The sequence below is a fragment of the Gekko japonicus genome, unplaced genomic scaffold (genome assembly GCF_001447785.1).
Source record: "Gekko japonicus isolate JY-2015 unplaced genomic scaffold, Gekko_japonicus_V1.1 scaffold446, whole genome shotgun sequence".
Taxonomy (NCBI): Eukaryota; Metazoa; Chordata; class Lepidosauria; order Squamata; family Gekkonidae; genus Gekko; species Gekko japonicus.
In genome coordinates, this window is record NW_015168058.1 from 1,109,486 (window position 1) to 1,124,287 (window position 14,802).

General features: G+C 47.5%; 1 protein-coding gene across 1 annotated transcript in view; it reads left to right on the forward strand.

The window, feature by feature from the left end:
* OBSL1 (obscurin-like 1) overlaps positions 1-14,802 on the forward strand; it is a gene marked incomplete at its 3' end in the record, with an annotated part of 37,977 nt that overhangs the window by 16,324 nt on the left and 6,851 nt on the right. The window contains exons 4-9 of the mRNA XM_015414505.1: positions 1-243; positions 5,162-5,467; positions 8,318-8,587; positions 11,305-11,586; positions 11,974-12,246; positions 13,488-13,760. Coding sequence (XP_015269991.1) covers positions 1-243; positions 5,162-5,467; positions 8,318-8,587; positions 11,305-11,586; positions 11,974-12,246; positions 13,488-13,760 — 1,647 coding nt within the window. The remainder of the gene's footprint in view (positions 244-5,161; positions 5,468-8,317; positions 8,588-11,304; positions 11,587-11,973; positions 12,247-13,487; positions 13,761-14,802) is intronic.

Genomic DNA, 14,802 nt, shown 5'->3' on the forward strand with positions numbered 1-14,802 from the left:
TGCCGCGGAAGCTGGATGTCATGGAAGGGGAGAATGCCGCCTTCTGTGTGGAGACGCAGGAACTTGTGGAGGCATCCAGCTGGGGCCGGAACGGGCAGGAACTCGTGGAGGCACCACACACCCTGATTAGGAGCTTTGGCAAAACCCACCTGCTGGTCTTGGTGCAAGTGACACGGCATGACGCAGGGGTCATCACTTTCACAGCGGGCGAGTCACAGACTTCAGCTCAACTCCGCGTCAAATGTGAGTGGGAGGCGGACAAGCCTGACTGAGACCAAATCATGCAAATCGCAGAACCCCTTACTTCTGAATGACCTCCAGACAGGTGCCCCCCCCCACAAATTCCATTTCCTGTACCTCTGTCTGGAGCTGATACTCCTTGCAAGGGAGAGTCCTCATATTTCCATCTGGAACTCCAGAATCTAGTTTCAGTTTGGACTTGTGTGATGCAAAGCTTCAGCCAGTAGGCCAGAGATGGATCTTGACTAATGGACAGCACTATAAACTATGTGGAATCAGGGTAGCTTTGTGTGGAAATTATACTGAATTGGTACGGGGGTTGCCAACTTGAAGGTAGGTCCTGGAGATCTCCCAGACTACAGAGATCACAGAGTATCCCTGGAGGAAATGGCTGCTTTGGTGGGTGGACCCGATGGCCCTCTCCAAACCTACCCTTTCCCAGGGTGTACCTCCGAATCTCCAGGAATTCCCCAGCAGGGAGTTGGCAGCCCTGTTCAGAACCGCCCAGTCTGCTAAATCAATATTGTAATGTTTAGCCCCTCTGGTTGTAGCTGGTCTGTGGTGAGCACAGATTAGGCCCCCTTTTATAATATCAGATCCCTCTTCCTAGTAGACCTGATTGGAGAGCAGATCTCTAGGAGATACGATAAAAGTAGTTCTCAAGAATGGGATATAAATATAGTAAATGGGATATAAATGTCATAAATAAATGATGTGAGGAGTAGTGCTAAGTTCCACAGTTACTAAGGCGTGATTGAAGGTTTGGTTTCCACCAGTCATCTTCCAACGCAATTATAATTTTCTTTAAAGCTCAACTGTGTGTGTGTTGGGGGCAATTCTCAAACAAATCCTCATATTTGAATGTACTTGCAAAAACTGGAATAGTCTCCTAGCTGGGTTTTATCCAATATCACTGAATGCACACTGTTGGCTTTAGTTGTTTTTTTAAAAGGACATTGAATCTGGCAAATTTATCCTTAACACGAATGCCTTAAAATTCAGTAACCAGAGTGGAGCACCTTCATTTCTTCAAAATGTGACTGCGACTGAAATATTATTTGTAAAACTTTGGAAATGTTTAGAAGTCAAAAAGTTTGATTCAAGCCTTAAAATGTTGCCAAATTGCAAATTCAATTAATCTCCCCTTCTGTCTGCCCTGAGCCCTGGATTCTGGTTTTGTGCCGCCTTTTATCTGTTCTCCTGTGATAGCTCTTATCTCCCTGGGGATTTCTCCAGAGAAATGAGGGTCAAAATGGCTGTGGAATGTAACAGCACAAAGAAGGCAAAAAGCTGCTAATCCACAAACTAGCTACCCTTGAGACTTTTTTGTACTCAGAATGCATCAGGAGCAAAACCAATCATGTACAGAGTAAACCTTGCTGACAGAAGCTCCCCCCCACCAGTTTCTGCTGCACTCCACCAATCTTGTAACTTCCTTCTGCTTGCATTTGTGTATTTCTTTCCCCTGATGGGTTTTTTTGTTTTTTTGTTCTTGGAAAGCAGCCCTGGGGCCAAGAGGGTGGTGGGGCCTTTAAACCCTCCTGCTGTTTGTCTGCTCAAAGTTTGGCCCTCCGCAGCTGCTGACCATGCGCAGAGGGGGAAGGAGGGGGACTCTTTCTCCCAGTGGCCCTTTCTGCTCTTTCAGCCTTCACCTGCAGCCTCAGGGGCCGTTTTCCTGTTTTGAAAAAGCCCAGTTTTTAGGAAGAACAAAATGTTCTATTGTGTGTAGTTTGGATCGAAGCTCATCTAGCAGGTGTGCAGGTTAAGAAGTCCTTCCAGAGAACTTTCTCCCCTCCTGCAGCTTCACATGTTATGGATTCACACACGTGTACAAGCAATGTGCAGCATGAAAGGTCTGTTCTGTCATGCACACGTGCAGAGTAGAGCTATTTTGGGCTGCAGTTTTTTGGTGCATATCATAGTTCATGTACTCATTATCAAACAGCATGCAACATTCTATATGTGACTCAATGCTTTCTGTTAATCCATAAAATGTAAAAAACCTCTGAGTCAGCCCATTTCTTGTCACAGTAGAAAGTGAAAGTGAATGCTCTGGAGAAAAGAAGGGCTGCTTCATCTGTTACTTTTCTGACATGGAAGTAGAAAACCTCCATGTATATATGACACATACATGAGAATCATGATTGTTGTCTTGGCCTCTCCTAATCAGAGGAGGATCAACTGTAGTATTATTCATATGGTCAGGGGTCATTTCCTGTGGCAGCGCACAGGAGCGGAGCTCCAGCAGTAAAGAGCCCAGGGGGCGGGCACATGCAAGAAGCCCCACCCCCTGCTCCCAGCAGACCTCAGTCAGAGCAAGAAGCAGCCAGGTAAGTTACAGAGGCCCCCCCCCGGTCCAAAACAGTCCAGTGGAACCTTTAAGACCAAGTTTTATTCTGGTACAAGCTCTCCCTCCTCTGCGAGGACAGATCTGCACGTTCCCCCCCCCCCAATAGCTAGCAATCCGAAACAGTCCAGTGGAGCCTGAGCGGTGGGTGTTGTCTTCTGACACACTTCTGGTGATGTCAGGGGGTGTGGCAGATGCAAATAAGTTATGCTAATGAGTTATGCTAATGAGCTCCTGCACCTCTTTTTCTATGAAATGACCCCTGAATAGGGTCACAAAGCGTGTTCAGCTATATGTATATGGAAGGTTGGGATTGCCTGTCCCCTTGCCATGAGCAACCTCAGTGAATTTTTCAAGGTACAGATGATGGTACATAAGAGCCTATGTGCGTTTGGGTAGGTCCCTGGGCAGACAGGACCTCCAGCACATGGAGGCTGAGTGTAGCAAAGGTTATCAGATGCAATCCTGCTCCCTCTCAAGGGTTTTGTGACAATCTGTGCCGGGCGGGAGGGTTTGGCTCCATAATCAATGTACAGCAGACGAGAAAGCACTCATGCAGCCAGGTGTGTACTAATAATATATGCTTTTCCTGACACAAAGATTAATTACTGTACAACAAAGCAAGTAAGCTGTGGGACAGCTTTTATGCCCCAGGTTAGTGGCTGTGTGAAAACAAAGTTTTATGTGTCTAAAGAAGTGTGCCTGCACATGGAAGCTCATGCCCAGAATTAAACTTCATTGGTCTTCAAGGTGCCCCCACTGGGGGACTCCAAACTTTGTTCTGCTGCTTCAGACCCACACAGCGACCCCCACCTGAATCTATATTTCTTGTATTAGGACCACTTCTGATGTTCGCCTTCCATTATCATAAATATGACATGTTTAGAAAAATCCCCCAAATCCTGGTTGCTGAGATATCTTAAAAATCTGATTCTAGCACTTCGAAATTTTGGAATTTTTTTCCAACCCTGGAAAAAGAGCTTGAGAATTGTACTCTAAGAATCCCACATTCAACAGTTCTCACATTCAGATTATACTTCTGGGTTAGAGTATAAAAGGTTAAATACGCACACTGAAATCTTCATACTTTGGGTATAACTGCTAATTTCTGAGTTCCTACATTCAATTATTCACAGACGCCTGTAATGCAAATAGCCTTTTTTTTTTCTTTTCCTCAAAGAGTGGGGAAGTGGAGGAAGGGTGAAAGTGCATCACTTTTTTTTCCTGACTTGCCATTTTGTTGTCTTCATTCCCCCCCCTCCGTGCCCCCCCCTCCACAAAGGCATGTTTCTTTGGCTCTGGAGTCTTGTCCTGCACAGCAGGTAGAGGAGGGGAGAGAGGAAAGGGCACATGGTCAGTCTTCAGCTCCCCAAACTGTTATTATTTATAAAATGTTACACAAAATACATAATGGGCCAGACGACAGGCCCAGGATTACAAAAGAGATGCAATTTCGTCATCTTCCCTTATCAAATGCTGACTTTCTAGAGTCTGTGCTTGGCTTGAATCACTGATAATTGTGCCACACATCTCAAGGAAACAGCACCCATGTTTAGCTTCTGTTAAAAGACTGACTGGGAAACAGACGTTGAAACTGAGGGCCCAAGTAGAGATTATGTTGTCCTTCTGTTCCTCCACTCTGTGTCTGCCTTGGTCCACCAGATGTGCCCTGAGAGTTCTGTGCTCAATGTTGGATTATTTAGTTTGCAGAGTGCTTAAGGCACATAAACGCAGCTAAGCCCATCTGGAATGTGTGTGCTGACCAGAAACAAAGTTACACACGGAGCCTCTTTATCTTTGCAAAACTAGTATGGAACTCCATTCTAGATAGGCTAGGGAGAGGCTTCTAATCTAGTCTAACTAACTAGGATGGTTAGAGATACAGGAAACCATGTCCTGCTCTCATGGTGCCAAGATGGAGAAGGTTAGCATAGCGGGGAGAGAAGGTGTCAAGACAGAAGGAAGGAAGTTTCCCCGTAGGATTAGCAATCTACACATCAAAGGGAGAGCATCAGAGTAGTAGAGGAAAAGGATGCTCCGTGTCCCAGCATATCTACCTCTCTGACTCTCTTATAGTCCCCCTCTGAAGCCTCAGTCTAAGAGGCAGCGCAAAGTCCTTAACTTCCAACACTCAGAACAACTCCTACAGGGCTCAGTTTGGGTCAGGATCACAGTATGTGTGGGGAGAGGGGGACTGAAGTCTTCCCTCTTTGCACCATTTTCCAACTCAGGATTGGCACCTAGCAGCTGTGATTTGCCCAGCTGGAACCCCCAGCACCCGTCTTGCAGGCAGGGTGGTGGGAGTGGGTCATGCCGACTTTGTAACAATTGAGTGGCTTAATTTGTTATATGCCTGAATTGGACTGAGAAGGCGGCAGGTGGCATATGGGTGTGCTGAAGTACAGTGGAGAATAAAAATAAGAGCACAATCTACCAGGAAGTTTTGCAAGTCCCAACGTACTGTGCTTTTGCCCGGATCCATTTATTTTTGTAAGCTGCAGAAGTCACATCCTGATGGATGGTGCGCCCAAGTTCATATTTTGAGAAACGACAAAAGTCATTTATTTTCTCCAGGTGCCAAGAGGATCCCTCCAAGTGCCCCTGTGGCGGCTAGGATGTGTATGGCCCACAGTAATGCTGCTCTTCTGACTTGGTGTCCACCATCCGATGTGCACCGCAGCCCGCCGAGCAGCTATATCCTGGAGCGGCAAGCAGTTGGAGATGCTGAGTGGGTGCCTTGCCTCACCACTGATGTTGCCAGCACGGTTGAAGTTCCAGGTGATGGTATGCCACAGGAGGCTGACTACCACTTTCGTGTGTGTTCTGCCAACCAGTATGGGTGCAGCGGGCATGTGGAATTTCCTGGCGCTGTGCATCTTGGTAAGCCTCTTTGCTTCCTAATGGTGACTGGGCACCCTCCTTGCATGGACATTGCAGGTATCTCCATTTTCTCATCTCATTATTCCACTCCAGCATGCAAGCACTGGCCATTCCTTGGTCCTCCACTTCACCTTCCCAGGTATCTCTATAGCCAAAAAGACCCCTTCCACTACATAGTAGCATTACAGACACCTTGACTTCCTTGCATTCCTGTACCTTGCTGAGCCAGCTGCTTGTCAGAGGACTCCCACCATTTGAGGGGAAGACCATCCAAAAACCTCCTACAACAGCATATTCAGGCAAGGCACATGAATTTGGGAGGTCATATTCTCATTAGCTAACCAGCACTGGTAGCTAATGACAGGAGATTCCTAGTGGTACTCATTGTCAGTCTCTTGAACAAACTGACTCCCAACGACACTCTCTTGGCAGTGATTTGTTTATTGAGAGATGAGAATGTGTCAAGCTAAGACTGTGTCAGAACTGACCCTCTTGGCACCATTTCTGGTATTATATAGAATTCAAACAGCCCCTCGATGATCAGTCCAATCACACCGATCCATCCAGCCTGTCTTCGGCCCAATCTGCATCTAGCATTTGCTCTGTTGTTGTAACAAACCCACCCTGGAACAGAAAAAGATGTAGTTCAAAACCACATTTAAATACCCCAGGCCAACACCGTACTGACTGCAGAGTCACCCCTGAATGGCCATAAACCAGCCATAAATCTATGCAGACAGCCACCATAAAACCAGAGATCAAACGATGTGAAAGCAGCATGCAGTCTGGACGCTACCATAAAAGTCAACAATCAATCAAAGTGAAAGTCGCATGTAATGCAGATGGGAATTTCTGTTCCAGTGTGGGTTTGGTAAGACAGCGGATCAAATGCTAGATGCAGATTTGGCCTACATCTACTATGCACTGTTAGCCCTCCCCCAACACCTGCAAGCTTAGTGTCTAGCAGTGTCTGCTGTCCAAGGTCAAGCACACATACTTCCCAGAGAAGAAGAAGAAGAGAAGAAGAGATTGGATTTATACCCCACCCTTCACTTGGAGTCTCAAAGCAGCTTATAAACTCCTTTCCCTTCCACTCCCCACAAGGGTGTAGACTTTCCAATTGTAGACTCTCCAATTTCCGGGGGGGGGGTGGGCTGGGGCTGGGCCAGAGGCATTGCTGTGCTAGGAGCAAGGGTGGCTCCCGGGGGAGGCTGAGCACCTTCCTGAAAATTTCGGCGGGGGCTGAAGCCCCGCCGCCCCCACGAAGATTACGCCTATGAGATAGGTGGGGCTGAAAGAGCTCTTTCCAGAACTGTTCTTGAGAGAACAGCTCTGACAGAACTATGGCTTGCCCAGGTCATCCAGCAGCTGCAAGTGAGGAATCAAACTTGGTTCTCCCAGATTAGAGTCCATGCACTTAACCACTACACCAAACTGAAGGGAGGCCCCACTTAATGCAGTTACAAGCTTGCATGCTTTTTGCAAAGCAGCTCTCACACCCACACCCTCACACTGTCACAGACTCCCTCCACTCGACCAGGATGACAGAGGACAATAGGCATACAGAACCAAAGAAAAGCAATAACCATGGCAAATGAGAGCCGAGTTTTACACTCATCTGCATGCCCCTGACTGTGTGTCTGGTTTCCTTTTGTTCTCATCACACACATTCACACTGCTAGAACAAAATTTGTGTCCAGTAGTACCCTAAAGACCAACAACAAGAAGAAGAGATTGGATTTATACCCCGCCCTTCACTACCCAAAGGTGTCTCAGAGCAAACTCCTTTCCCTTCCTCTCCCCACAACAGCCACCCTGTGAGGTAGGTGGGGCTGAGAGAGCTCTGACAGAAACTGCTCTTTTTCAAGAACAGCTCTTATCAGAACTACGGCTTGCCCAAGGTCATCCAGCCAGGTGCCACTCCAGCCAGGAGTGGGGAATCAAACCCGGTTCTCCCAGATTAGAGTCTGCACGCTTAACCACTACACCAAACTGGCTCTCTAATTTTTAGATTATCTAGTTTGTAAATTTGTAAGCTTTCATGAGTTAAAGTTCACTTTGTCAAATGCAAATAGGAAAGAAGATCCATCAGAAGGTGGGAGGGATGTTAAAAAGGGTCAGCTGGAATCAGGATGCAGAAGTACAATGCCTGATTAGAGCAGGGAGACATGCATAGAGGTGGGAAATGCAGAAAATTAGCATCTGTAATGAGATAAGAATCCTCAAGGTCCCTTGCTGATGAATTCAAGCTCAGCAGTCTCACATTATAATCTCTCCTCGAAACTTCTCTGTAGAAGAACTGCCACTTTTAAGTTAGCAATAGAATGTCCTGAAGGAAGAAAAATTCTCCAGATGGTTTCTGAGTATTGTGATTTCTAATGTCAGTTTTATATTAGTCTTTTGCATATGGACTGGCCTGTTTGTCCAACTGCTAGGCACTGGTCTGCTGTTCCAGACATCCTGTCTCCCATTTCCTTTCTTCCACAACTGAACTCCATCATCTGCCTTGTATATGTGAATGTACTACCCCTTTCAAGCCAACCTCCTCAAGCTCTGGTCGAATCCGTATTTGCATTTTTAAATCAGTTTTGTGCTGCTGTGACACCGTCTTTCTCTATGCTTGTTTGAACGTTGTTTGGAGAAGATTCATTTAAAGCAGTGTGGAGGCACAGTGACAGTGGAGTCGCCACAAGAGGGTGATAAACATATGCAGACATGCAAAAGTATGCTAGCACTGTTGAGGTGTGAAAACGAAACCAAATGTAGACAGCTTTTTTGAAGACGGAGTCAGAAGGCTGGGACACAGGTAGGAAAGACAAATGCAGATTCAACCTCTGTCTTTTCTTTCAGTGCCCAGGGCCCATGTGCAAAGGGGACTGCAAGATGTTTGGGTTCACGTTGGTGAGGATGCTATTTTCTCAGTGGAGCTCTCAGCTGCTATAAGTGGGAGCTGGTTCTTGAATGGGAAAAGGTTGGAGGAGGAAGACCAGCAGTGCCAGATCACCCAAAGTGGGGTGGAGCACACCATGCGGATCAGCAACGTGCAATTAGCAGCTGTGGAGTCCAAGGTGCGATTTGAGGCCATTGGGGTCAAGGAATGTGCTGTGCTGCATGTACAAGGTGAGTCTTCAACTGAGCCTGGCCAGCAGGCCAAGAATTCACCTACCTGGTACAGAGATACTGGCTGATTAGGGTTGCCAGCCTCCAGGTGGGGCCTGGGGATCTCCCACTTTTACAACTGATCTCCAACTGACAGAGATCAGCTCCGCTGGAGAAAATGGCTGCTCTGAAGGCATGGGGCCATGCTGTGCACCCTCCCCTCCCCAAACCCCGCCCTCACCTGGGTCCCCCCCCCAAAGTCTCCAGGTATTTTCCAACCCAGACCTGGAAAGCCTATGGCTGATTCTGCACTGGCTTTTCACTCCGTTGTTTTAGCAAACCCATGGAACAGAAATTCCCCTCTGCATGGCATGCTGCTGTCACTTCCTTTGATCATCCGATTTTATGGTAGCCTCCACACTCCATGCCTTTCGCTTCCTTTGATCACCAGATTTTATGGTACCTTCTGCATAGATTTATGGCTGTTTTATGCTGGCCATTCAGGGGTGACTTTGCAGTCAGTATGGCGTTGGCCCCAAGGTATTTGGATGTCGTTTTGAGCTGCACTTTTTCCTCCTGGTTGAGAAAACATGGAGTGAATGCTAGATGCAGAATCGCCCACCATCCCATTAAACAAAAGGGGTCTTGAGGTGCATATACAGAATGCATGAAATGTGATGAAGTGGATTCTAGCCCACAAAAGCTTATGTTTCAGGAAATCAGTTAGTCTTCAAGGTGCTGCAAAGACTGCTTTTTGTTTTTGCTGCAACAGATTCACCCTCATTAAAAAAAAAAACCCGTGCTCCGACCAGGATTTGGGGGAAGTAGCGCCTCCTGCATCAAAGCAGCCAGCTGTTACCCATTTCCCTTGACTTCAACTGCACCTGGAACCTTTCTAGCGGCAAATATGATGTCTGAGAATTTGGATCCTTCAGCACGTTTAGGTTTGCTCTCTGGAATGTAATCCCCCTCATCATGATTTTGTTTGAATAAAGGTAAAGGTTCCCTTGCTCGAAAGCCAGTCGAATCCGACTCTAGGGGTGCGGTGCTCATCTCCGTTTCAAAGCTGAAGAGCCAGCGCTGTCCGAAGACGTTTCCGTGGTCATGTGGCCGGCATGACTAAACACCAAGGCGCACGGAACGCTGTTCCCTTCCCACCGAAGTGGTACCTATTTATCTACTTGCAGTTTCTTGCTTTCGAAGTGCTAGGTTGGCAGGAGCTGAAACTAGAGACGGGAGCTCACTCCGTCTTGCGGCACACTCGGGTCTCGAACTGCTGAAATACTGACCTTCCACAGCCTGCAGTTCAGCGTCGTAGCCACTTGAGCCACCGCAGCTCCTTTGTTTGAATAGCCCTTGTTTATTTTGCAATTTTTGTGATTTGCTCTCATTTTTGCATGTGCAAAAGAAAAAGTGGCACAATCCAATTTGGTAGAACTCAGGAAGCCTTAACAGAGATACGATGTTCATGTGGCTTATTCATCGTTATGGATTCCTGGGCAAGGGGAATGGAGTTGTGCCCCCTGCCCTTGACCTTCAGGGGACGGTTTGAGTTGGGTCATTGAACATGGTGCACACAAAGTCTCTGTTTAGACCATGGCCCGGATGGATTTATGCATGAGATGGGGCAAGCAGGTGTGATTCCCTCCCCTTCCCTTCTTGCAGTCTTATCCATGCATGCAGGTGTGCAGCAACATATGACAACATTCCAGCCAGTGCCATTCCTTAGTACCTTCCAAACCCGTGTGATCAATGTTAAACAGGCATATGAGATATTCATACATGCCAGGTAGACATTTTATATATGGTTTTCCCCCTGACTGCCCAAAATTTCTTTTATGAAGTAGGACCTGTGATCTTGTGCTTTTATTTTACAAATAGCAGGTTTCTATCCCTGTTTGAAACAGAATTGGAGAGTGTTTCTGAGGACATGGATTTTGCATCTATCAATGCTTTTTACATTTCATAACCCTTTCCCCTGCCCTGCATGTAGGGCTGCCAACCTCTACGTGGCACCTGGACGCTTTCTGCTCTTGCAGTTGATCTCCAGATGACCAAGATCCGTTCCCCTGGAGAAGATGGCTGCTTCGGGGGGTGGGCCCTTGTGGCATTACGCCCCGCTGAGGCCCCTCCCCAAGCCCCACCCTCCCCTGGCTCCACCCCCAAAATCTCCAGGTATTTCCCAACCAAGAGTTGGCAACCCTACTCCTGCATTTTATATATCTATATATATGCTCCCCCAAGAGCCATGCATCCCTTCTTTACCATCACTCTTGCTATTGATTCCACTCCTGATCTACAAAAATCCTAAAATATGTAATTGCGGTAAGTGAGGAAAATAGAAGTATTCAAATGCATTTGATGTGCATATTTAATCCAGATCACAAATTTGCCTTCAGAATTGCATCCCCACCAGCAGAAATCTAGATAGCCTGGGAAACCAGAAACAAGGACACTTTCCTGAATGAATGCTGAGCTACTCTGGATGCTGTATTTGCCACTTGATTCTGGGCTAGAGGACTGAGGACTGAATTCCACAGCCCATTGTGAAAACCTTTGTCAACTGCACTCACGGTGGCCTTAAATTTAGAAGAGTGGCCTAAAGCCACACCTAGCTGATCTCAGTTGATGTTATTCAGCTTAGAGGGAACACTGGTCGCAGGTGGATCGCTAAATCTTGGCACACTATGAAGTTAATGCCTGCAGCTACACAGGATTCATGCATTGTGTCTCTACAGCCCCCCAAGCACACATCATCACCCCAGTGCCAGAGGTCAGACGACATCGAACACTTTTGGCTGGGATGCCACTGGTCCTGGAATGTGAAGTCTCTATACCTGATGCTACCATTTGCTGGCTCAAAGATGGAAACCCTGTGGCTTCGGAAGACGGTGCACTTGCTGTCCAGTCAGAAGGCAACATTCGCAGACTGCTAATTCCTTCAGCCTGCTCTTTGGATTCTGGGACTTATACATGCAATGCAGGGGATGATGCCATCAGCTTCACTGTGACTGTGGATGGTGAGCGGAGGGGGGAGAAGCTGGTGTGGTTCTGCTGAACCACAAGGATGGGGCCCTGGAGCCTCACAGTGCAATCCCAGGCTGAGTTACACCCTTATAAGTCCATTGAACTCAGTCGACTGCCAAGCCCTAGAAACTCTTACCAACCTTGTAATAAGGGCAAATTCATTGAAGTAAAGGCACCTCTTAAAACAAGAAGCAATTGGCAGCTCTAACTTGATGGTGCCCAAACAAGCACGGGGATCTCTGCCATCCAGCGCTAGTGGGAGTTCGATTTACAAAACAGTCTCTTTCTCCCCAACTAGGAAGATTAGTAATGATCCCCCTTGCCCCCTTGCTCTGTTCTGTGGATGATTTCTACACCATGGTATTTATTTGTCATTGCAGAACCTCCTGTGACAGCTGTGCATTCCAATGCCAGGGAGGCCCATGCCTACCGGGCTGGAGAGCGTGTGGTGCTGGCCTGTGAACTGTGCCGCCCTGATGCTCCTGTGCACTGGTACAAGGATGGGAAGGTAGTGGAAGAAAGCGAGGCTGTCCTGCTGGAAAGTGAGGGGTGTCACCGTCGCTTGGTTATTCCCTCTGCTCAAATGGGAGACGCAGGAGAGTTTGCATGTGACATGGGGGGAGATTCTGTCTTCTTCAAGGTCACTGTTACAGGTCAGAAACTTCCCCTCTAAATGTCCCTTAGCGACACAGTCCTTTATCTTCCTGTACTGACAAGTTGCGTGTGTTAGATTTCTGCTCCGCACAGGTGCTGTCGCCCAGGGGTCAGCAACCTCTTATGAGTAAAGATCCAAACTATGTCAACATTCAGAACAAGAGATCAACAAAGGGCCAATGAGAGCAATCCCACTTGATTCACTGAATTGTACAATGTCACATTGCTGCTAATTGACATGTTGATTAATAATCCATAAAGTTTCTGCAGCCCAAACACTGTTTGTTGTGAGCAGGGCTTGTTCCAGGTTTTGGGTTCCAGGGCAAGGACCCTCCTCTGCCTACCACCAGGCCCTCTGCTTGTGCTTCTCTTCCTGCCCCCCCCCAGCATGCACCCCCAAGCCAGTGTCCCCCCCACCTGCTTATGGGGGCTGCCAGGGAAAGGAAAGCAGAAATAGTGGGGGAAGATAGAGGGGGGGGGGGAATGAGTCCTTGCTGCTTGTTCTTTATAATTTCTCCAGCAATTTTTTGTGCATAAATTATTTTACATCTTGGCCTCACAACAGCTCTGAGTTAGACTGAGCTGAGAGAGTGAGTCTTGCCCAGGTCAAGATTTAGGGCATGGCCTCCACAAGTATGCTGCCGCCGCCAGATTAAAGTCTGGATCCTGACTATAGTGTGATGGACTGAGGTTCTCTCGTCCACCTCCCATGCTTTATTAAGTGCCGCTGGGGGGAGCCAGAGTGCTGCACTGTGTTTGCAGCATTTTCAAATGACTTTAAAATAGTGGCCATGAAGACACTGTCAAGTCTAGTTTGGCCCATATTTCGTGGTGAAATAAGGATTTACAGGTGAGCCTCCCTTAGCAATCCTGTGCCTGTGATCACTGTTACCTGCTGTTTTCATTGGGAAACTGAGGTCGAGAAACAGTGACTTTGCTCCAAGGCCAAACAGTTCATTTGTGTCAGAGGCAGAATTTGAAATCCCCGCCTTCCAGTTCTGAGTCCAGCTCTCTGTGGGTTGAGCCAACTGATCCTGTATTAACACAAGATATACCAGCATGAGACTCAGTCGCAGCAGGGAGATTCTCTAGTTCATTGCTTCCTCTAAACATATTCTATATAGTTTCTATATCTGGAGAAACAACAAATACTCCTGCAGCAAAAGAATCTTCACCGTGTGTGTGTGTTTCAACGCAAAAGAATCTTCACCGTGTGTGTGTGTGTGTGTTTCCGCCACAGAACCTCCTGTGAAGATCGTGCATTCCAGTGCGGAGGAGGCCCATGCCTACCGGGCTGGAGAGCGTGTGGTGCTGGCCTGTGAACTGTCCTGCCCCGGTGCTCTTGTGCGCTGGTACAAGGATGGGGAGGAGGTGGGAGAAAGCGAGGCCCTCTTGCTGGAGAGTGAAGGCCCCCACCGCCGGCTGATCATTCCCTCTGCACAAGTGCATGACGCAGGGGAGTTTGCGTGTGATGCGGGTGGTGATTCTGTCTTCTTCAACATCACTGTCACAGGTCAGACATGCGTCCTACTAATCTTCCGCTTGATTCTTTGTCCTCTGAGAGAGAGCGTAGAACATTTTTCTTATTCTCTGCCCACCCTACCCCACAAAAGCTCTCACAGATGCTTGGGTTTAATGGACCTTTTCCATTCAGTCCTAGCTATACCTCATACCAGACTCCTTTACAGTTGCCTGTGAAAGGCCTATAAGCATTGTTCCCTATAAGCTGTGAAGTCTTGTGAGCAAAAATGCTACGTTTGGGAGCTACTGGCATTACAGTTGTGAGCAAGCAATTTGGCTACTGCATAAATTAGTTTGTTCTGGAGCCATCCTTCCTAAGTTAAGACAAAAATGTGTGAGAGATGTCATTGTGATCCAAGTGGGGACTAAAGGACACATCCTATTAGTCAGGGATCATTTCCTGCAGGAGCACACAGGAGTGGAGCTCCGGCAGTAAAGAGCCCAGGGGGCGGGCACATGCAACAAGCCCCACCCTCTGCTCCCAGCAGCCCTCAGGCAGAGCAAGAAGCAGCCAGGTAAGTTGCAGAGCTCCCCCTGGCCCCCCGGTCCAAAACAATCCAGTGGCACCTTTAAGACCAAATTTTATTCAGGTACAAGCTCTCCCTCCTCTGCGAGGACAGATCTGCACGTCCCCCCCCCCAATAGCTAGCAATCCAAAACAGTCCAGTGGCACCTTAAAGACCAAGTTTTATTCAGGTACAAGCTCTTCCTCCTCTGCGAGGACAGATCTGCACGTCCCCCCCCCCCAATAGCTAGCAATCCAGAACAGTCCAGTGGAGCCTGAGTGGTGGGTGTTGCTTTCTGACACACTTCGGTGATGTCAGGGGGCGTGGCATATGCAAATAAGTTGTGCTAATGAGTTATGCTAATGAGCTCCTGCACCTCTTTTTCTATGAAATGACCCCTGCTATTAGTGCAGGTCAGAATTACAGTGTTTCTCAATCTTAAAGTAGCTGAAGAATGTTTTTTTATTAATTGAATTTTGCAGTTCAAAAGGTTTATTTTTAGAATTTGTAAGAATAAGATTTACCTAA